Source organism: Mus caroli, chromosome 2, assembly GCF_900094665.2.
Source record: "Mus caroli chromosome 2, CAROLI_EIJ_v1.1, whole genome shotgun sequence".
Lineage (NCBI taxonomy): Eukaryota > Metazoa > Chordata > Mammalia > Rodentia > Muridae > Mus > Mus caroli.
In genome coordinates this window covers 149,875,245-149,899,298 of record NC_034571.1, presented here as the reverse complement: position 1 = coordinate 149,899,298, position 24,054 = coordinate 149,875,245, and the positions used below count along the sequence as shown (strand labels likewise).

The following is a 24,054-nucleotide window of genomic DNA, read 5'->3' as shown; positions in this document are numbered from 1 at the left end:
ATTTCCTCCTCTAGTATGGGAACCCGGCACATCCGTGGTGCACAGACATATATATATTTAGGCAAACACATAAAATAAAAACAAGTAAAATCTAAGAAAAAAAGGGACACAGGCTGACAACCGAGTACTACATTTGGATTCTAGAGTTTAACTGTCCACTCCCTGGAGGTGGAGTGGGTGTTATCTTGTAAAGTTTTGGCTTTTTATTGATGTGATTATTTTAAAGCTAAAGTCTCCTATGTTGTCCAGGCTGGTCTCTAAGTCAGGACCCTGCCTTAGCCTCCTAAACGATAGATTGTAGCACCACACCTGACCCTTGACCCAGTCTTTTTCATTTTATAGTTGGGGACCCGCTCTCCTGGGTCAAGAACACGCAGCTCGGTAGACAACCTATTCCTGCTGTGCCTGTGGGTCCACCACCGCCATCTGATTTTAACCTTATTCCAGAACTCTCTTTGGAGGGCAGGGGGCAGGGGAGGGGGGTTGCCAAGTCTGACTTTCTTTCACACAGTCAGCTGGCTCTGTTCATTGCTGTGTAGTATTCTATCGTTTACTTGCCTACACAGTTTCCCTTTGGCTGGTATTCCGGTAGTTTCCAGATTGACACTCTCATGATTAAATCTGCTCTGAATATTACTCTGTTGGCAACTTTCTTTTCCATTACCAGAGAAGAGGCATTTGGAGTCGAATGCATCATTAGGGAGACTGGGCGGTGGGTATGGGGACTCTGATCTATTTTTTTTTTAAATTCCTACATGTCTATAACTAAAAATAACAAAAGAAAATGTTAACAGGGAAGGACGGAGTGTAAGGACCCTTCTTAGAGCTGAAAGCCCAGTCATCATCCGGCAAGACTCACCCTTCCTGAGATCACAGTATCGGGCTGCTAACCCCACCAGCACCATCTCTGAATGGCATTATCTGTGCCGTGCCTGCCAAGTCCCACAGATCTGCCTTGGGACTCTAGTGGTTCCCTGCTGTTCCCACCTCCCAAGTAGGGAACCCCAGGGTAAAAATGATGGTTCCTGAGAGGGCAGGTATGGCCTGTAGACATATTTCCCAGCCTGCACTGAGACACACAGCTGGGGACACACACGAGGGTCGATAGAGAACTCACAAACAGCAGCTAGTGTCTCTTGAGTAGAAGGACTCACCCCATCTCCTTTTTCCAATTGGAGTGGATCCCTGATGCTACCCTTTTGTCTTACGATGCATACAAATAAGGTGGCAGATTTACTGAGGGGGAAACTTGGGACTCCAAAAAAGAAGTCTTGGCCTGGTCAGGAGCCAGCATCAGTATGTAGCCAGGCTAGGAACTGACTTCCAGCCTGGAAACAATGTGACAGACCCACAGAGGATTCCAGAGTTGGCTGCACAGGCCCCATAAGAGCCTCCTGGTGAGAAGCAACCCTCCCCTCCCCAGGAAGCAGGAAAGCATGAGCTTATGGTTAGAGCAAGAAGCACTGGTGTGAGACAGACAGAACATCCCAAAGGAAAACAGGTAAGGAGAGCCAAGAATTAGGTGCTCCCTCCCTAGTGTGGGGCTAGCTGGAATTCACTCTGGCCGACTCCATCACCCTGACCAAGGGCACAGAAAGACCCCCGCGGTCCCGCCACACTCTCAGTGAGTTAGGAGAAGCCATCGCAAATGCGCAGCGGGAGCGAATTACCTCAACATCTGTTTCCCTCACGGATATTAATTATCCTTCATTTGTCAACCCTACAAGGCGCTAATGGAGTAATAATACGTAGCGCTGGGAGCCGCCGCTCCTGGGGAGGGAGGCCCACGCCCCGCCCTCCAGGCGCAGGCAGAGACCTTTGCTGAGACCTCTGCCCTTAGTGCCAGCCCCCTCCACCACCTCCCAGGGACTAACGGACATTGGTGGCCTTCAGAAGGGCGGCGCCTCCGCCCGGGCTGTTGGGACAGAGGCTACAGGACAGCACACGCGAGTACCCTGGCCATCCAGGGCAGAAGCTAGATGGAGGCGAGGCTGCAGCCTGACTTGGCCCTCACTTAGTGTGCAAAAAGGTAAAGACCCAAACAGCAGCCATCGACAGTCAGAGCACTTCACTGTAGCATGTTGTCCCGGAACATCCCCAAGGTGCGGGAGGGAGAAAACCAAGGCTCCTACGATCTGCAAGCTTCACCACGCTTGGGGCGTGGCGTTTGGGCGGAAACCCCTCCCACCTCACTCGCCAGCTTTAGTACTCTGTGTCCTAGGGACGCCCTGTCCTAAGACTCAGTGGCAGCCGCTCCTTTGGAGGGGCTTTCTATTCTGCCTCAGACGTTTGGGGTAATGGAAGAGACTGCAGGGCTTCCTCATTCAGGAATCTTTGCGACTAGAGAGGCCAAATCACACACCGGCAGGGCAGCCTGGCTGTAAATCATAATCACAGCCCAGCATCGACAGGCCTCAGCGATTAAGCACCTAATCACGCCGAAAAAGCCTGGCCAGGCTGGCCCTGACCGCCAACCTCTTGCTGCCCAGAGCCACACACCCCAGGCTTTGTCTTCCCAGCTGGGCCATGAGGAAAAGCCAGGTCATGTATGTCTATGGTGTGACCCTTGCCTCAGTGTTGCTCCAAGGGGAGACCTTGGCAGTACCTGGGGAGGGAGGGAGGAGTGGGCGGGTCTAGCCAGGGCCAGCCTCTACTCCACTCTGCCACTTCACCAGCCCCTGGGGAGGGTTAAAGCCCAAGTTGGAACCCTATGGGTCTGAGAACATCCAGCTGGTCCTATTGTGGTCACCTTGCTGGACAAAGAACATCCAGCCTAGACTGCCCCTGCCCCTGAACATGTGACATTACTCTTCTATCCAGGAGCTACCCTGCAGGAGCTAGGATAGGCCCTGACTCTGCTAGCTGAGTCTTCCTCTAGTGTCCTCCCAAAGGCCCCCTGACTCCATTCCATCATTCTTCCTTGACTGGCTGCAAGCTCACCCACAGCTGGCACAGCATTGAGAGCCCTGGAGGTCTCAGGCCTGCCCTCCACGGAGCCCCCAGGCCTGTGTCAGCTCCGGCCAGAGGCTCTCAGACATTCTCCTCCTGTGGTGGTAGCCGCTGTCATGTTTCCCTTTATCCCCTGCAAATAGTGGATACATGACCGTCCATTTTCCATTTGGGCCTGGAGACTGGGAGCAAGTGACTGTGACCTTCTGGAATCATCTCTTGTCTACTATGACAGCAGTCATCGATTGACAGGCCCAGGGAAGGGGGAACATTTTCCTTTTAAGGAAAATGAGAATATGAGGTAGGTCCCCTCTGGGTCCCCGAGGTCCCCACATGAGTCCCTCCACTATCATCTGGACACACAAGTGCATGAACCGAGTCAGTTACACCATGGCAACACACACACATACAGACATGTTCACAAATACATTGGTCTGAGTGTACGTGAGAAATATAGTAATCAGTAAATATTAACTAGACACCTACTATGTGCCAGGCTCTGCGTTGAGCTGCAGAAATGTAACAGTGAACCAGGCTCATCCAGTCTCTGAAGGAGACTGACATGAAGCAACAAATCTGGGCCCAGGGTACCTCCCTCAGCTGAGCAGTGAAGGGAGAGAGGAGCTAGATAGGAATACATTCCTAGGCAGAGAGCCTAGCCGATGCAAATGCCCGGAGTTGGGAGTAACAGATAGCCCTAGGCATTGCAAAATGGTCACAGAGCCTTGAAGGCTAAAAAGAAAAGTTTGTACCATTTCCTACGATATCAAGGACTTAGGCTGTGCACACACCTTGGGTGTGGTCTGCTCTGCCTGTGTAATTAAGAATGCTGGCTTCCACAGCTATGTAAAATGCTGGGCCTGGGACCAGACCCTGAAGCCCCAGCTGGTACGAGGATTATGGAGATGGCTGGGGGTGACTTCACACTCCCACGGAGAACATTTATTTTATTTAACTAATTAGCATTGCATTCCCCTCTCACGAGGCAAGCAGCCTGGAATTATAATCCTCTCAATCAATTAGATAATTCTTTCTTTGCCAGAGCCCAGAGAAGCTCGTGAAATGGGACACAGTAGAGGCAGAGGGTGTGTCCTCCAAGGGGCTGTATGGGTACTTATGGAGACCTCTGCCCGAGAGGCTGATGGGTACAGAGGCAAGAAAAGAGCATGCCGTTGGCTGAGGGCAGGAGAACAGGGTTGGCAGCCTTAAACCATGAGTGGCTGTCATTTCCATGCTCTTCCAAAAGGTACCAGGGATACTGTGACCATCCAGTCTCTCACTTGCTGTCCCCTCCTCTGAGTGGCTATAGGAGCCTCTCCCTGGCCTCCTGGCCACAGTGCCTTTAGTTATCCTGGTGGCCTCGGGGCCCTGAATTTCCTTACATCCCCTAAAGAAGGTGTGGGAGACCCAGCCAAAGGGGGAATTAGAAAGGTTGCCCCAACACACGTGGCTTCCTACACCATGAGTGTGTTGCTGGTGAACTTTCCAGCAATCCAACCTGGTTCTGTGGCAGCATGTATCCCCAGAACAGTCTTCTCTGCTCCGTGATTTTTCTCCCGTTGTATGTTTTTTCTTGACAGTTCCTGTCTCTTCCAGGTTGGGTTTCAGGTACTCAAAACCCCACAGTAACTGTCACATCCCAGCCTCTGGTGTCCCTGGCTTCCCTGGGCTCTGGCAGATGACAAGAAGCTCAACAACACCAACCACACCTCAGGTCCCCTCCAGCTTCAGCTGTACAGCCTGTAAAATGGACAAACACTTGGCCCTCCCTGTCCTGTGTCACAAAGGAGTGGATGCCTAAGGCTGGCCGGTCCTAGAGTCCCTGCTCCTAGAAGTCACACCCTGAGATGTTCCAGCATCAGTCATGATGGGCCAAAAGGAGCCCACTCAGCCTCCTGAGACCTTGTAGCTTCTCAGTGACAAATGGGGCTGAGTCAGGCATGGAATACCACAGAGGCACACCTGGCCTTGGCCCACCAGGGGAGAATTCGTCTTCTCTCTCTTGTCATTTATCCTGCCTGTCATTCAATTGACTTGAAAAATCTCTGGCTAACAGATCCAGAAAAAACAACAACAACAACAACAAATCCTCATCAAATTGGGGCACCTTCCTGTCCCCCTCCCACTTCCTCCATCTTCTTGCCCAAGTTTCCTGCTGAAATAGATCAACCCCTCCCTCAAAAATATTCTGTTTTTTTGTTTGTTTGGTTGGTTACAGCTGCATCTTCCATTGGACCATTTGTGGAAATTCATTATCAAAACTCACACTTATTTTGGTGGCGTCCTTCCCCGAGTCCTCCTGCTGGGAAGCTTTGAGCTGGGAGTATGAAGGAGGAATAGAAAGTAGAGACAGGTGTTAGTGAGTGGTGGGGGAGGGAAGAAATACCATGGCGACAGAGGACAGGCAGGATCATGGTCAAAAATGCTGGATCTCATCTGTGCACAGTCTCCACAGCTGTGGAAATGTCACCCTGAACCCTATTCATAGAGACACTTACACACACCCTAGTCAAAATTTAAAAATAATAATAAAAATACAAAGGCTGGAGCGATGGCTGAGCAGTTAAGAACACTTGCTGCTTTCTAAAGGACCCAGCTTAGTACTCAATGCCCAGCTTCAAGGGATACAGCGCCCTCTTCTGGCCTCCCCAAGGACTTGCACTCACATGGTGCACATACACACACAGGTAAAACAAAAATAATAAATAAATCTTAAAGAAAACATAAGAAAAACAGAAATGGTGAGGTCTGGCATTGGTTCCCTCAACTCAGAGTTTACTGGCAATGCTGGAGAGGGCAGCCAAAGGGAGATAAAAGGAGAGCTTGCAATACCAACCACAGAGCCAGGCATCTGGGCTCATGAGGATGCTTGGCTATCAAGGGGGTGTGTCCGTGTGTACATACAAATAGGGAAGAGTGTGGGTGGCATGTCCCTACAAGTACGTGTCTGCTCTCCATCTGGGAACATGCTGGTCCTTTCAGTTCACACACCTGAACATATGTTTGCAGCATATGCAGTTGGATCCTTAGCCATGTCCTGGATGCTTCCACCTCAAAATACCCAAGAACACCCTTAAACATCCCCAAACACCCCAAAATCCTCTCATAAAGGCTTCCTCTGGCCACAGGAATCTTCCACATCTGCATGGGGCAGGCTGACATAGTAGGAACTTGGTAACCCCATAATCAAGACAGAATTTGCCATGGACTTGTGCCAAAGGTGAGGAGGGTGTGTGTGTGTGCGCACATGCTGCAGTATAGGCATAAGTATGGGTTGCTACTATCTCAGGTGTGCCTAAAAGCCGGCCCAAAATGCACAATGGAAGTGTACTTGACTCATTTGAAGGGGAGGTAAGGAGCCAGACAGTGGCTTAGCTGGCCAGTTACACCTGAGCTGCCACCTTACCCTGCCAAGGCACCTCGGGAACTCAGGTCTTATCAATGACTCAGCCTTAGGAACAGGAGGCAGGTAGTTTATCTGCCACACCCTCTTATCTCTGGGCCAAGGCTGCCACTGTCTGCTTTACCGATAGCAAGTGCAGTGACCAGAGAAAACCCTTAGGGTGACAGAAGAGGTGGCTGACAGCAGTGTGAACTCAGAAGACTGTGTGTGGAGGGCTGAGTGGCCATGCTGTGCTCCAATGCAGGGAGCATGGTGCTTGGAATGAACTGTGTGACTTGTGGCCTTATGGGGAGCCCTCTACAAAAATACTGCCGGTGCTATGGGGAGGGGATAGGAAGTGTCCTGAGACCCACTTCATCCATACCGGGAAGGAGGTGCCCTGTCAGTCGCTGGCCTCAGGCTCCCTGACACTAGGGGAGGATCTTGAATGGCCATTGTTCTGGCTATCACCTACCCTACTTCTCCCAGGAAGAAGGGAGTGCCAGCAGGGTGTTGCAGAGGACTGTGATGCCAGATGCAGAGTCCCCCAAGGTCCCCGCAGCATTCCCCAGAGAAACGTATCCCAAGGTCTTACCTGGTTGGAGGCCCACGTCTGCTTGTCAGTCCAGTCCCGGTGGCTGCGCAGGTACCACCACTGAATCTCCAGTGAATATGATGGGGAACCACTGCCTCGGAAGGAGCAGGCCATCTCTACATCCTCACCTGTCCGTGCCGTCATGTCATGGGGTGTCTCTGTGAAGAGTGCTGTGTGTGGAAAAGGCAGACGAGGGCTCAGTCTGGCCGCAGGGACAGCTATGAATGGGAAGACACTGTCGGAGAGGCTGAGGAGACCATGGGCAGAAGGGTGATGGGGGACTTAAAAGTGAGTCACGAGGCCAGGAGGCCGGGAAACTGCCAGTTTAATTCTTCCAGATTCTTCCATTTACCCCACCCAGTGCCTAGCCCTGTGAGCCTTGCCCTAGGTTGTGGCCACCTCACCACCTTAAGTCAAACCCAGCCATAAACGATCCCAGTTTCCCTGGGGAGCAAGTACCCAAACAAAAAACTGGCCCTCCTGGGCGGGGCTCTGTCAGGCTCCTCCCCTCTGCCTGGGGTCTTGCCTCTTCAGCCTCTTCTCCCCAGATCTCTCTGCTTTGGCTATTCCTCAGCTCTTGCCTGGCTCCTGTGATCAATCAAAGCTCCCTTTCAAGTCACCCTTTTGTGGATGCTCCCGATGTGCTTAGCAAGGGGCAAAGCAAAGAGCCAGCTACCCTGCCTGGCATTCCTGCAGGGCCCACCACCAAGTCACAGAACAACCCGTTCCAGGAGCCAGCAGCAATCCTTCCTGTAAGCCCCTACCCAGGTCACTATACTGTACCCCCACTTCACGGGCCCAACACCCCTCCCCTCCATAGGCTCTGGCTCTTTCTCCACAAACGAACTGTCTGAGATGCAATTAGTATGCCTGCCTCCTCTCAGGAGAGATTATCTCAGACAGAAGGAAGATGGTAGATGCCTAGCAACTGCAGGTCACCCCAGGAATGTGATGTCTGTGAGCACCCGCCCCTGGACTATACAGTCCCCCAGGCCCAGCTCAGAGGAGACACTCCTAGCCCCAGAGGGCCTCCTGTCTCAGGAAAGAGGGAGCTATGAGAGGTGAGGTGGCATCCTGAATTCAAGGAGCATGGGCTTATCCCCCTCCACAGGACAACAGGAGTTTTGCGTGATCAGGTTTGACCTTGCACCCACCTGGGGGCTTCTCTGTCTCTGCTGGGCACTAGGTACCCGTGTGGAGCTTTGTTTCTGCAACATCCCTGGGCCAAGAGAAAGCTGGGCAGGCCAAGGTTTACAAAGCTTCTTATGAGTGGAAAAAAAAAAAAAGCTTTCCTGTTTCTCTGCAGAACAGAAGGGCTAGCTGGGCCTGGGTGCATCAACAAGGCCTGCTTGATGATAAAGAGCATGGTTTGAACCCCGGGGATGTGGGGTGGGGTTCTGTGAGCTACCTTTCTGTGTGGCTGCCCCAAGATCTGGGCTGTCCTTGACTGTCCCTAGAGGGCAGGCTCCTGCAGGGGTAGGGCCAACAGAGCATGCCCCTCCTTGTCACAGCTCAGGGCCCGTGCCAAGAGCTCAGGCTACCATGGCGAGCCGACTCTGGCTCTCTGTGTCAACCCTCTCACCTGGGTCTTCAGGAAACTCTATGGGTGCTGGCCCAGAGGATCCCCAGTCACTTGCCACAGGGCTAAACCACCATCACCATGTTGGCCTCCCTCCCTGCTTTCCTCCCTCCCTCCCTCCCTACCTCCTTTCCTCTCTCTTTCCTGAAAACTGTTTTCACTCAGCAGCCGGAGGTTATTTTAACAAAGCACACCACCCCATGCCTGCTCCCCTCTATCATACTCTCTCCTAGGGTAGGAACCAAAGTCCTTACAGAGGGAAGCTGGTCTGTATGTAAGTTAACATAGTGACCACCAATGACAGTTTGCTGAGTGGATCAGGGACCTGGATTTTAGATCTTATCTTAATTCACTTAAATGTAGCCATTTGTGTACAGGGATGGTTACTGTGCTGGGTGGCATAGCTAATGTGTTATCTGTTCTTCCAGGAGGTAATAGCCATTTCTGTTTGTCTATCTATCTATTTATCTATCATCTAACCATCTCTCTCATCTATCTATCTATCTATCTATCTATCTATCTATCTATCTATCTATCTATCTATCTATCATCTAACTATTCTCTATCATCTATCTATCTATGTATCTATCATCAGTCATCAGTTATGGGAAAAGAGCCTTGTTTAGAGCACGGGAGGTCAGTCATACTTCTGAATGGCTAGAAAATGGTCTCCAGGGTCCACATCTGATGATCGTGGGCCAAGCCTTTGTGGTCAACATCTTGCTTGCCAAGCAGAGAAGAACCCAAGGGTGTCACAGAGAACCTGCCACCAGGAGGAGTCAATATGGCCCTGAAACAAGTGCTCCCTGGGTCCAGGTCTGGGTGGCCAGGAATGTGACCAGTGAGGGACTCATCTGTGACCTACCCAACATGCCACTGCTAAGACTCAGAAACCAGAGAGTGGCACCACCTGCCCTCCCTCAGAGCAGGCTCCACTTAAGATCCTGAAGCTAGGCAAGGGAGGTCACATCAGGCCTGACAAGCGACCCTGGAGCCTCCCCTCCTTCCAAAAGTGAGATTCTAGCAGCCACATGTGTCAGACAGGAGGGAGAAGGTTATCTACGTGGTGGTTCCGAGTGGTAGAAAGGGGGAAAGGGTGACAGGGTCCAAGGAAGGGCCATGCTTCTGTCTGTCCCCACTTAATCTCTCTTGGCCACAGCCCCTTGCCCACCTCCTTACCAGAGCAGGCCCCTGGGCAGGAGCCTTCAGTTCCTCTCCCTAGGCTCAGAGAGGGCTGAGCAGAGTCTGGGTAGCCAGCAGTTAGAGTCGATGAGACCAGGTCCCAGTCTTTGAGTCTCTGAGATAGCCCTGCCCTATGGTCTGGAACAGGAGAGCACAGGACAGGGCCCACCCAAGGCTACCTCACCACTGAAAGCCCAATGCTGGCCTAGGACAGCTCTTTCCAATGGCAACACACATGGAAAAATGAAATGGCATTGAGAGTCACGGGAACACTCCATTTTCTGGTTTCCTCATGAAAGATTTTTTTAAAGCTAAAATTAAATTAATTTTAATAATATATTTTGCTTAAATCAATACCAAAAATATTATTTTAACATTTAATAAAGTTACTAATGGGATATTTTACACCTGATTTTTTTTTTTTTTTTTTTTTTGTGGCTAAGTAGCAGAAATCTGAACATATCTCAGTTTGGGCCAGCCTCAGGCTCAGTGCTTGGTGGCCTCTGTGTCTTAGCAGGTGATGAACTCCTTTGCCTGTTTGTGATTTAGAGGAGGCATCTGGGCCCCCCATAAGGTACCGTCCTTCCCCCATACTACAGTTGAGTCAGAATTTGAACCCAGGACATCCTGACTTCCAAGAACTCCCACCTCCTGCCCCATAACAGACTTCTTAGGGCACTCAGCTACTCTGAGGTCTGGGAGTATTTCCTTTTGTTTTATTTAAAACAGGTGTCATTGTGTGGCTCTGGCTGTCTTGGAACTGCTCTGTAGACCAGACTGGTCTCAAACTCAGAGACCAGCCTGCCTCTGCCTCCTGTGTGCTGGGATAAAAGGCGTGGCCACCACTCCTGCATCATTACCTTTTCTTTGTAGAGTTTGTTCTACAGAGGCAGCCCTGGCTGGGAATGAGGCTAAGCCATTTCGGTGCTGGCCTAGTCGGCATGAGGCCCTGGGTTTGATCCCTCGCACCGCATAGTCTGGGCACAGGGACAGACAATTGCAATTCCAGCATTTAGAAAGTGGAGGCAGGGAGATTAGAACTTGGCTGCATGGTGGGTTCAAGGACAGCCTTAGATACACTAGACTTTGTCTTAAAAAGAGAAAGAAGTGGGAGTGGTCTCTGCTGGTCAATCTGCATCCCTGGAGGGCAGGTGGGGTGCAGGTGGGGATTCATCAGTGCCCAGGCCTGGAAAGGCCACTGAGGCAGCTTGCCCAGTCTGACGCAATCAGGAAGACTTCCCTGAGGTGGTGTGCCCTGGTCTCAATACCAGTACACACACTATCCTGAGCACGCAGTGGAGAGGGTTGTCAGAGGACGACTTACAAGGCCATTACTGTGGCTACCACAACCAACTCCCCTTCCCACAGGGGCTGTGGGTTCCTCAGACTTATCAGAAACTGCAAGGTGAGATGCCGTGGGGCCTCCCTGGATCCTCTCAATTTCAGCCTCGTAGTGAAGGGGCAGAGTGACTGGGAGACAAATAAGGAAGCAGGCTCTGTTCATGTGACAGAGCATCCAAGTCCCCTGTCCACAGTCAGCCACCTAAACACATGTGCTGTGTCGCTCCAAGCAGCCTCCAGGTCCAGTGTATGCAGGGAATCCAGCACACGGGGCCAGGGGCCAGGCAGTCAGCTTATAGCCTGGCTCCGCGGACTGTTCTGCTCTCACCTCAGAATGTATCTCCATCTTGAGCACCAGTTTGTCTGTCTGCAAGGCGGGCTGAGTCCCACGGCCACTCCAAGGAGAATACTGATATGTATCATAGGGCTGTGCTCTGGCCTTAAGGAGGAGGCAATCTGGGAGAGCTTCCCAGAGGAGGTGAGCTGGGTACAGTCTGATGGCAGGGGTGAAACTTAGGAAAGCAAGCCAGCTTTGGGAGCAAAGGTGGGGGTGGGGTGGGGGTCCTGCTAGGGTCTGCGAAGTCGTGTGTGTGTGTGTGTGTGTGTGTGTGTTGGGGGTGGGGGTGAGATACATAGCTGCAGGCCACATACTGCCATCCACCATGAACTAGCACAGCACAGACCACATTTCCAACACTTATCTCCCCACCCAACTACAGATAGCTGAGAAAAATCGAGGAGCTGCCCACACCCACACAGAACCACACTCTCCACCTACATCTGGACAGCCCAAGTACCCAAGATGGCTGCCCCTGTGCCCCCTACAGGGCAGCTGTGATTCTAATTGTCCCCTTTTTTTCCAGATGAAGCTGGGACTAAGAGAGGTTAAGCATCTTGCCCAAGGTCACAGAGTGAGTCACTGGTCAACCTGAACCCAATTTTAGAGGATTTCAGAGTGGGAGCCTGGTCTAGACCATCTATCTCTAAGCACCGCTTCCAAGCCCCAAGCCCCTCTCCTTCCCACCAGCCCTCAGCCTCCCAGGGGCATCTCAGACAGGAGTTCAACTGTGAACCCTCTCCTATTTAACCACCCCCAGGTTCCTTCCGGATCAGGCACCTCCTGAGGCCACAGTGTGTCCCCCGGGGTGCTGTAATTATAGATTTTGGAGGAAGGGTATATGTGTTCTCCAGCCCCAGGGTCTGTACCCGCCTGGCTGACTCTCAAGGAAACTCAGGGAAGACAATTAAATCCAGCATCCACAAATTAGGATTCTGCAGGAGAAGGAGCAGGGGCTTGATTGAGCGTGACATCAGCTGCCTTTCTGCTGTTAATTGGGGCAGCGATACACTCATTAACCCCAGGCCCTATCGGGCATCAGCGGCAGGGACTGGTGCTGACTCCTGGTTGAGCCAGGCTTTGGCTTCTGGCAGGTACGAATGAGCTGAGGCCAGTCCTGTCCTTCAACATCAGGCCTGTCTAGCCTGCTCCAGGCCTACCCACCTAGCTCTGGCTTTGCCTTCAGTCCTGTCAGCTTGCCCCTCACTGTTTGACCTGGGCCGGCCCCTTTCCTCTCTGAGCCTGTTTCTTTATCTGCAAAGAGGGCAGGGGCTGCTGAGAGAACTGACATAAGGCAGGACGTGTAGAGTAGATGTTCACACAATAACCCCACTTCTCAACCCTCGCTCCCTGGAGACACATCCTCAGCACCTTGTGAGGTCACATGACAAGGAAGCATCCGTGGCTCTGTGACCACTCAGCCACCAGTTGTGACCTCTTTGTCCCAAAGGCACTTCTTCTTGAAGCCACTGGTATCTTGCACACTTGAGGGACTCACCCGTCCATGAATGGGTGACCATGCCTGTCTTCCTACTGCTCTGAGCCCAGAACACATGCACACACACACACACACACACACACACACACACACACACACACACCATATCCTTTAGCTCCTCTTGGCATGGATGTGCTTAGTAGGAAAGGCGCTGCAGTCAGGGTAGAGTCTCTGTCTGCACCGACAACATTTCTGGATAATTCTGACAACAGCTCAGCAGACTAAACACATTGTAACTGTGTATTTTACACACTTCAAAACAGTCAATATGGGGCTAGAAAGATGGCTCGGTGGTTAAGAGCACTGGCTGCTCTTCCAGAGGACCCGGGTTCAATTCCCAGCACCCACATGGTAGCTCCCAACTGTCTATGTATGACTCCTATTCCAGGAGATCTGACACTCTCATTCAGACATACATGCAGGCAAAACACTGATGTGCATAAAGTAAAAATAAATACATTTTAAAAACTCAGTGTGACAAATGTATTCTCTGAGTGTTTTACTACATTTTTAGAAGCCCCCAGTAGCTTTCCTGAAGTCATAGCAGCTCATAGCTTGTATCTAGACCATGCCCCCACATCGCCCTTCCCGGAGTGTTCACATGATGAGGTCCCCTCCATGAGCCCATAGCTTCCCTGACCTCTTCACTAGCCTGTTGTCTTTGGGCTTGTCTCTGTTTCCATCATCAAACTGAAGCACAAGCTTCTAAAAGCAGGGATTCAGGCCATTTCCTGCTTGGTCCCAGCCCACCAGGATGGTGCTAGGTTCACAGCAGGCGCTCAGTGAATCCCACCGTGTGTGGGAGCCAAGTGGCCACAGCTCCTGCCACACCCCTTCACGGATCCATGCTGAGCCTTGTCAAGCTGCCCAAGAAGGCAAAGCTCAGAGGGCCCAGGGCCATCAGGGCTAGCCCCCTGCTGCGGCATAAAAGGCAGGAAACCTATTTCACACCCCAGTTTTTTTTACAAGAGACCCTCCTTCCTTCAGGCCCAGCTAGGTGGACAGTCTTGGGGCTCAGAGAGGGAGCTGCTGAGCCTGAGGTCATAGAGCAGTGGCTGGGCAATTCCCCCATCAAAGCTGGTATTTTACTAGGCCCCCTCTTTTTTTTCAGTGTAGAAAGTGTGACACTTGGGGGCTATTCTAGGGAGGCTGCTTGGGGCCCAACCCAAAGGAGTATCTCCTTCCCCCTTCCCCTTCCTCCTTTCCCCTCCCCCTTAAGTCCTTCCCCCTTCCCCCATCCCCGTGGGGACAAATGCTCTCCTGATCTGATTACAGATCCAATCCTCTCACTCAGCACTGCTTAGGAGAGGGGCAACTCCCTGAAGGAAAGGCAGGTGAAGAGGGGCAACAGAGATAGCCCCAGCCAGAGCCCCTTCTCCCTGAAGACAGTGTGTGCCCCTGGGATCCCCTCAAGGGAGGTTTCTTCTGGGCCTCTCTCAGCCTGATGGATTGCCAGCACCTGGAGGAGAGGTGTATATAAAGTGAGAGGACTGCCTGTGTGCTCCTTGTGATAGGCAGATGGGAGGACTCCTGTCAGCCAGCTGAAGGCACGCGCAGTGGGCCGTAATGGGAAGATGGCTGCCTGGATGTAGGAGGACCGAGAAAGACCAACGCTGACCCCCGATCCCCGAAGAAAGGCTCTGTCTCAGAAAAACCCGGCCTTCACAGAGCACACAGCGGAACACAGACGCGCATGCCAGGGCCCACGGTACGAACAAAGGCGTGGGTGCCGTTGAGGGCGTGGACTGTTTCTAGCGGTCATGAAGCATGGCATCCCCCGTGGAGAGTCAGAGGAGGCTCGCGGCTGAGGGGACAAGCTTGGATTTCAGGCCAAGGAGGCTGCACGGTGAGGGGACACTTGGAGCAGGCAAGGGCCTGCTCCAGGCAGATTTCCACATCTGGCTCTGGAGGACGGCCTCCACTCCTCCACGGGGCGCCTGTACCATCGGTGCTGTTATTTACTTAATATTTATTTTCAAAGCATCTTTCTCATTTTACTTAAATAAATTCAGCTTAAAAGGAGACTTTTATTGCTGCCATAAATGGAAAATCAGCATTGCTTGCCATCCATAGAGGGAAACTGTAAAAATCAACCTAGGCAAAGCAGCCTAGTGAATCCCAGCCAACGAGGATGCTGCGGAATCCTGCCTCGGCCTCCAGTCTGCTCCGTGAACAGGGAGGTGGGTGGAGGGGAGGTAAGCCAAGAGATTTGTTGCTAAATCCAGTGACACCACACAGAAACATTCTTCTCCATCCAAAGGGACTTGGGACATAGGTCCTTCTGAAGTATGGTACCCATGGGTATCCCTAGTTTCCTGGCTTGGTTCTGCCTCACTGGTCTAGTACCACAGTTCCCACTTAGAGCTCTGAGGCCGGGCTGGTGTTGTGTCACATTCCCAAGCCTTTGCCTGACGCTGCCATTGATGCTTTGTGTCCCCTCCACTTTGTGATACTTGGGGTGTTCAGAACAAGGGAGGTGAAAACCAAGGCAAGAGACCGACCCTCTAGTCTGTTCTCCTCCAAGCAGGGACGCAACGGCTCAAAAAGCTGGCATCCCTCCAGGACAGAAGAATGAGGTGTGCACATATAGCAGTCACAGGAGCGAGCAGAACACAGAATTCATGAATTTTGAATGAAATGGGAAACCTCAAGCTGGGTCTATCCCCCTGGGAACCAGCTTCCCTCCTGCACAGGAGTGATACTCAGTGGGTGTCTCCAGTCCCATCTAATCCAAGGCCAAACTCATCCCAACAGCCTGAGGCTTCTCAGCCCCTGTCCTCATAAGTATGGCTGTGTTGGCTTTAGCAGGGGGAAAAGAACCAGGAGGGGAGGTAAGGGGCCAGGGTGAGGAGCCCAGGAGTCCCAGGGCAGGGTATGAGCCTAAGTTGCGACTGTCTCTGCGATCTGGTTCCTGGTTCCTGCCCACTGCACTGGCTGATTTTGAGGAAGGTCTGGACTAATGAAGGCAAAGAAGCTGTTTGATGTGTGGGGCATGGTAGGTCCCCAACACCCACAGCTTTCTGGTAGGATTATTCATTGATGAGGTTTAGACATGAGCATGTTCATACAGTGGGTTCTCTGCCCACCCTGGTGTGTGAGTGTGTGAAGGTTGCCCCAACTAATACAAATACAAGGAGAACACATCTGAATACTTAACTGTATGCTAGGTGCCGAGTGATGCTGAGCCTCAGTTTTCTGTATCTCCATCTATAAAATGGGAATGATGATGGCAGCTACCTCAAGAAACTGCTGTGAGACACTTTCTATACTGCCACTATCTAGTACTATGGTCTGTTTCCACCTTGGAGAGCTATTTCCTTCTCCTTCCCCAGTGCCGGGATCAAAGGCATGTGCCACCATTATTATATGCCCGAGTTATTTTCAGCCCAGGTAAAACTGACTTAAAATTAACCAACCCAGAAGTGAAGGATAAAGAGTTGCCAGGGACCCACAGTATTGCACACCCCTCACTGCTGTCTCGTCCCCACACAGTCTTACCACAGCAAAGGAAGCCCTGAACCAGTAGGCAATCTCCCCTACTTCACCTTCCTCCAGCCCTGGCCGTGGTACGTCTGTACAGCCTCACTGGATCCGTCTGTGCTGGGCATTCATACGTGGTCAGATGTGGTGCTGCATGACTGGCTTCTTTCACTGAGCACAGTGGCTTTGAGGGGAGTGGCAGTGTCTCATGATAGGACACGTTGGGGTATTTGTTTTTACATTTTTATCTATTTTACTTTGTATGAAGAGTCAGGTGGGGCTTGCACCATGCCACTCGTAGGTTAAGAAGACCCTTTTGGGAGTTAGTTCTGTCCTTCCAAGCATATGGGTCCTGGGCGTTGAACCCAGGTAGTCAGGCCTTGCACCTTTACCCACAGAGCCACCTCACTAGCCCTCATTCCTCTTTGCACAAATCAATCAGTTCTTCCCTCTTTCTTTCCTTCCTCATTTCCAAGAGAGGGTGCCACATGTGTCCCAGGTCAACCTCCAAATTGCTATGCAGCCACAGATAACAGCCTCGAACTCTCGATCCTCCTCGCTCTGCCTCCCAGGGACTGAGATCAGATGTGGGGTACTGTGCTCAGTAACATGGTCCTGGGAATAAAACCTGGGGCTTCAGCTACGCTAGGTGAGCACTCTGTCAACTGGGCTGTGTGTTTCTTGTTCTTTTGCTTGCTTGAAACCTGGAACTTTCTTCGTAGATTAGGCTGGACTTGAACTCACAGAGATCTGCCTGCCTCTGCTTCCCAAGTGCTGGGACTAAAGACCTGTGCCACCACCACCCAATTATTCCTTTAGTGAAGTAAGAATTCTCTCCTGACTCCCATTACAGCCAGGAAACATGGCCCTGCTCACTCTCCTCATGGGGAAACTGAGACACGGAGAAGGAAGGAGCCTGCTTAGTTTCCTGCCAGGCCCCTCAGACACTGAGCAGGCAATGCTGTCATCCAGCAGCTAGAGGCAGGGATCTTCCCAAGGCCACCAGCACATCGAGGGAGATCGCAGTGGAATTACACATCCAGGGAGATTTAAGGAGAACAAAAATATTCTGGCACTTGCAGGATTGTGGGAGTTGATCAGGCTTCCCCGGTGGAATTCCTGCCTCCTCCTCCTCCCACACAGGGCACAGGGAGGGAGAGGCAGACAGGTGTGGGAGGCCCAGGGAGGAATGCCAGGGCCAGCAGGAGGGAGCCAAGAAGACCAAGAGTCCCACTGGCTATGGGCACTCTTTCTTCCCTACCTGGCTGGTCCTGCAGAACTAGTAAGGGTCCCCTGCCCCGAGGGCCAGTGGGGCTCACTGGTGTGAACGAGGGCCAAGATCCAAGCCCCCATGGTGTGACTCCAAAGCTCAGGCAAGAGCAAGGAGCAAGGATAGAAGCTATCCTAGGTCATAGGAAGGAGTGAGGAGATGCAGCCAAGAGAAGAAAGAAGAGCTGGGGGTGGGGGAGGGGGGGAGGAGGCAGGAGGATCCCCTGGAGAGGCAGGAGCAGAAAAAGAGGGGGAAAGGCAGAGATAAGGGCAGCAACAGCTGCAGAAGCACACACCCAGGGTGCTCCTAAGCAGGGGCAGAGAAAGGACAGCTCTGGTCTGGTGCTGTCCCGGGACGCTACCTAGAACCTCAAGTCTGCCAAGTCACAGCCCCTGTTCAACCTGCCCTTGGGATCCCCAAGGTGCCATCCAGCGAGGGCTCTGAAGACAGACAGAGCCGGGCTGTAACTCCCACTGCACTTTCTCAACATAGTCCAATCCTAGGCTAATCTCAGTGCTTCTGTTTCTTCATCTGCAAAGTGGGCATGTGGGGCCCCACACCAGCTCTAAGGAGTCCTGACACATGACTGATTCCTTTGCTGTTCACACCCCCTCATAGAGTGGGCTTGGTATGGCTCCTCCCTCTCCAAGGCTCTACTCTTCTATTCCTTGGGAGAGAACTGGTTTAGCCTGGCCTCTCTAAACCCAAGGACAATTCTGGAATCAAGAACAGAAGGGGTTCTGCCCCACCCCGGGGCTTTCACACTTACAGTTCCCTCTGCCAAGGCTAGAGGCACAGCACCAGAAAGCAGAGAAAAGACTGAGGGAGGAGGGGCATGCAGGACTCCAGGACTAGGCTAGTGACAGGGGACCCCTGCCTGCAGGAGATCTAGGCACACAAAGGGACCAGTGGGTGACCAGCTCTGCCTAGGGCCTTCCTGGGGCATCTGCCTGCCCCTCCCTCTCTGAGTCTGCGTGCCCAGAGACCATTAGTGTGGCTTTGTTTTGAGTGCTGTCTCCACTACCAAGAGCTCTGGCCGCAGGGCCTCCATTAGGGACCCTTTCCCAGGGCCGATGACAGGCGGCAAACAGCTCCCCTGCGAGCCAGCAGTAATTGCTGCTGTCTCCAAGGCCGGAAATGATTTTTTTAAAGCTCCACAAAGCAAAACAGACACCTGGCTGCACGCTTTCTGCCTTCCCACCTCAGCCAGGAAGCAAGCCTGAAGGTCCGAGCACAGGGGGCACTTGAGACCCCTGGCGGCCAAGAGTACGCTGAGGAATCCAGGCTGGCAGCCCGGCCCACCCTGCCTCCCAGAGCCTCAGTTTTCTCATCCACAAGCTAGGCAGTAGAATGATGTCAAGGGTAGGTGAGGGTTGGAGCACAGGAGACCTGGAGGGCAGCTAGAGGGAAGGATGGGAGTGAGGCAGGCAGGGAATGGCACAGGTTTGCGATGGGAGAGGAGCCTAGCACAGGCACAAGCTGGGAGAGGACATACTCTATGAGTGAGGCATGCATACACCTCCTCCCCAGATGACACGGCCACCTTCCCCAGATGCTGAGCCAGCAACCCCCCAAGCCCACACTCAGTGAGCCTCGAACTATACTCCTGGTGGGCAGCGTCTCCTCCAGCCTCCCACACCAGCCTGAGCTCCTGTTCCCCACACTGCAGCAGCCCTGACCCAGGCTTTTCCCACTCTCCGACGGGGCGTGTGCAGACACAGTTCAGTGCCTGCCTTGCAAGCACAACGACTTGAGTTTGATCCCCAATGTCATAAAGGGGGAGGTGGTGGTATTACAGTGCTGGGGTAGGGGTGGGGGTTGGGGTGGAAGGGATAGGTGGATCCTTGGGGCTTGCTGGCTAGCCAGCCTGTGCTAATCGATAAGACTCAGACCAATGAGAAACCCTGTCTCAAAAAATCAAGATGATCTGGGTCTAAGGAGGAGGTTGTACTCTGGCCTCCTCTACATGTGTACACATGCATACAGCAGTGGGGTTCTCATTAGACTCAGAGGATTACGGTCACTGAGAAAAATGGAGAGCCACCGGTTTGGGCAAGTTGGGACCCTCTAAGTCTCAACAATTGCTCATTCATTCATTCATTCATTCTTCATTCACTTATTCATTCATTTCCTCACTTGTTCATTCATTCATTCATTCTCACATTCGTTCATTCACTCATTCGTTCATTCATTCATTTACTCATTTGGTTGACATTTATTGAATACCCACTCTGTGTGAGTGTTTTTGAAATAGGCAATATATGTGTGTGGTTCTGAGTTGCCATTAATGAGGTATGTGTGTGTGTGTGTGTGTGTTGTGTGTTGTACAGACAGAGAAGAGAAAGGTGGGGGCAGGCGAGGGACATCGGAGAGAAGATGGGAATATCAGACACAGAGAAATGAACAAAGATAGTAAGGCAGAGAGGGAAGAAAAGAGGAGGGAAAGCTCTGGAGAGACAGACTACCAGGGTGAAGTGGACCCAGGGAGGAAGACCAGGCAGATGGCAGGCACAGCAGCTGGCAGGTGGCACTGCTGACCCCAAGCTGTTAGTTCTCCACGGCCCCTTTCAGCTCCTGAGCCGATCTCCCAAGGGCAGTAGAGGCTGACCCTGAAGCAAAGGCCACAGAGGGTCCCAGGCTGGCTCCTCCACAGGGAAGCGAAAGGATAGCCAGACTCCCTCCCAGCCTGCCCTCTCTCCAGCGATAGCCACCCAAACACACTACAGGCATGCATTTAAGCAAAACCATCATTGCCAAGCTGGGAACCCCAGGTGGAGACACACTCACTGATCCCCTGCATTCTCCAGACAACGGCAAACTGGGACTCCGGAGTACCCTGTGGGTTCTTTCAGGCAGAACACAGCACCCCCAGTACCCTGGCATTCCCTCCCCCATGACAGACTCACAAGCCAGGGCACCGAGCCAGGGCACTGTCAGGTTCAGGACCAGGGACTGCCTACACACTCTGCTGGCAGCCAAGCAAACAGCTGAAAACTCAGGCGCCTGGCTGTGTGCTCCTTGCCCAGGCTGAGCCTGGCTGTGTCCTGCCACAGCCGTGTGTCTCCAGGTCAGTCATATCTGACCTTCCCTCATCATTCTGATCGGAGAAACTGGGTTGCCTTTGACTCTGTGGCAATGACCACATGATAAGAGAAAAAAATGGAGAAGTGTGTGGAGAAGAGACTGGATAAATGTGCCTCAGGCTGTGAGGAACCTCAGCCCACCCTCCCCCAGCCCCCACTCCACCCCCAACTCCATTTACATTTGCTACTCTGAGCAGAGTATGGGCTTTTTTGAAGGGATTTTAGAAGCCTAGCTTTTAGAAGCTAACTCAGCATTGTTCAGATGGGGAAACTGAGGCCAGGAGACAGGCAAGCAAGCCACCCAGCAAGGCAGAGGCAAGGGAGGGCTGGGCAAAGCCACTGGTGTGTCTGTTCATCCCTCTCTCATGTTGACATTTTGCTCTGAGCTGGAGTAAAGCCATCAGGCCGATGTCCCCACCCCAACACAGCTCTCCATCTCCCCTCCCACCTACTCCTAATCAGCCCATGGCGAGCTGGCAATGTGTCAGATCTTTATGAACACTTGCTGTGTTCAGGCTTCTCCACCCTCCACTGGCTCAGGATAGGAACCTTCAGGAACCTATATAGTAGAACCTGTCCATGATTTCCCCAGCTGAGGAGTGGCTGGCTCCTGCTCGCACCCTTTCTGGACTGGGAAGCCCTCTCTACACACTGTCACAGTCCAGAGGTGAGTTCCCTTCTTTGAGCTGAGTGTCACACCCTGCTTCCCTGCTCCCTAAACAGCCTCACAAAATCTACTTAAATATTCCTTCTGGGTACAGTTGTCTGTCTTTCCCACAAGCCTGACAACAAGAACCTTATCTGTCCACTTCACTAATAGTTTCCAAGAGCTGAATGGCCTGGCACGAGGCAGGTGCTCAATTGGTGTCTGTCGAGTAAATGAATGAACAGCTTCTAACACTTGGCAGTATCCCCCACCAACGTATAGCCCTGGCATGCCCCCAAAACTGCCCATTCCCATTCTGGATGCCCACAGCCAGACCTGAGTCCCACCTGTACTATGATGGTCTTAATGGTTTCCTATAAACAAGCCCACTATTTTTAATACCCGGTTAGTCTCGTCCTAAGCAGTCATATCTGTGAAATCACAGTTTTGATGTGCTGGCTATATTTTCCAGCCCACATTAAAATAAATGCATAACTATTAAAACGTAAGAGGTTTGTCTGGGCTCTGCCTAAGACCGTTTCTCAGGGAGGACTCAGGTTTGCTGAGGCTCTGGGAGGGATTGAAACTGAAGTTGGGGGTGAGGCCGAACTGAACTAAGGCCCCAGAGATCCCACTGATGGCTTCCAAGGAGGAGGGGAAGTATTCAGCTGTGTGTGTGGTGGTGGTGGGGGGAGGGGCTTGAGGAATAGCTGTAGGCTCAGCTGCCCACCTTCCTTCTCCAGGATACTGGGCACCACAGGGACTCAGCAGGTAGGTCCTGATCCTGTATCACGGATGGTCACTGGCTGGCTGGCTTCTATGGTTTAACCTTCTGCTTCTTTTCTGATGGGTCATTGGGTCAGGGAGGAAGCTCCCTTGGACCCGCTCACCCACCTGGCAAACACATCCATAAGTACTCAGGGGCTGGGCCCAGGCTACCCCCAGCAAAATGACGTCAGTCGTACCCACCCCTGACTGTGACCAGTAGCCTTGAGGAGAATCTAATTTTGTAAGGTTTTTACTGCAAACTTATGATACTTAAATTATCTTAGTGTTTTAAAAATACATTAACATGGAGGGAGCAAGTGTGAGAATTTGTATCTCAGACCTTTACCTTGCTGTCCATCCATCCATCCATTCATCCATCCATCCACCCATCCATCCCCCCTTCCTTCCTTCTCTGCACCTCCCAGAGCTGGCTTGAGATGCTTTTCCCACAGCCCCATCAACTGTTAGTTTGAACCTAAAGTCTCAGGGAGTGGGTAAGTACCTGGAAGTGGGCTTAAGTCAGGTTACCTCTCTTCCCCTCTCTCTCTCCTTACTCCTTCCATAATAAATAAATAAATAAATAAATAAATAAATAAATAAATAAATAAATAAATCTGGTGGCTTTTCCCCCTAAGGATGTCTTGCTATGTAGCCCTGCAGGCCACAAGGAAATTCCCCATCACCCTTGCTATCCCAGTGTGTAACAAGGAGTAGAGTCCAGGAGGCCACCTGTAGCTGTAGTTTGGCAGAATTGGCCCCAGGAGTCTGCTGATGGGCAAGCTGTCAAAAGCGACCAGTGTGACGGCCTTGAGGTAAACCATTTCTGAGGGCCAATTTCCCACAGGAGCCTGGGAGCCCTCAAGCCCCGGCTTGAGTATTTATGAGAGTATAGATGGCATCATCACCAGGGTAGGAGACAAAGAAGAACACACATTTGTAACATCAGAACCTTCAGGAGACAGGACTCGATTTTCTTCAGTAATCCAGCCACCAAACCAGCCAGTTTACCGATGGTGAGCCGCTACCAACAGTTAGGTAAGGAACCCGGGAAGGCCAGAGACACTTTTTTTTTTTTTTTTTCAGAACATGAGCTGCAGTCAAAGCCAGGAGCCCCTCCTCCAGGGCACCCCACTGCTTCTTCCTGGCAATGCAGAACACCTCAGAGCAGCAATCACTCACTGGACTGAGAGCTGGGCCAAGCTAGGGGCTCTGTCTACACTAGGGAGACGTTAATAATTGAAGGTGCTCGGCTGGGATGGGGGCTGCATGCTGCAGTGGGTTTTCCAGGCTTCTCTGTCTAGAGCACTCCTCCTCAGGAAGCCAAAGCAAGCCCGAGGACTCGGTGATTCCCACTCTCTATCCCTAGCAGGTAGGGGTGACTGTTGGAGGCAGGGCTTCCACATCTCCAGATGCCAAGAGCTGCCAAGGAGTTCATTAAAATGCAGATGGGGGCGGGGACCGAGGTGTAGCTCAGCGGGACAGTGCTTACCCGGCAAGTACAAGGCCCTGGGCTTGATCCCCTGCACAACTGAAAGAAGGGAGCATGAGATGGCTCAGCAGGTAAAGGTGTTTGCTGCCAAGCCTGACAAACTGAGTTCAAACCCCAGGACTCATACAGTGTCGAGAGAGAACCAATTCCTGCATGTTTCCTCTGACCTCCACATGTGCACCTCCGCAAAATAAACAAATGGAAAAAAAAGAAGAAAAGGAAAAAAAAAGAAGAAAAGGAAGGAAGGAAGGGAGGGAGGGAGGCAGACCGGCCTAGGGGGGCATATACATTATCACAATTAACCTGGTGGGCTCAGACTAGGGCCTATAAATGTCTTCACAAAGCTTCTGCCTTCCTGTCCACACCCAGAAAAAGCACAGGAAGCTTAGATATGGACTCCAGTAAGATCTACCTCCTAGCCGGGCGTGGTGGCGCACGCCTTTAATCCCAGCACT

General features: G+C 52.1%; 1 protein-coding gene across 1 annotated transcript in view; it reads right to left on the bottom strand.

Moving 5' to 3' along the window:
• Vstm2l (V-set and transmembrane domain containing 2 like) overlaps positions 1 to 24,054 on the bottom strand; it is a 29,293-nt gene that overhangs the window by 1,516 nt on the left and 3,723 nt on the right. The window contains exons 2-3 of the mRNA XM_021156968.1: positions 6,927 to 7,096; positions 5,216 to 5,266 (exon numbers count right to left, since the gene is read on the bottom strand). Of these exons, the coding sequence (XP_021012627.1) occupies positions 5,216 to 5,266; positions 6,927 to 7,096 (221 nt within the window). The remainder of the gene's footprint in view (positions 1 to 5,215; positions 5,267 to 6,926; positions 7,097 to 24,054) is intronic.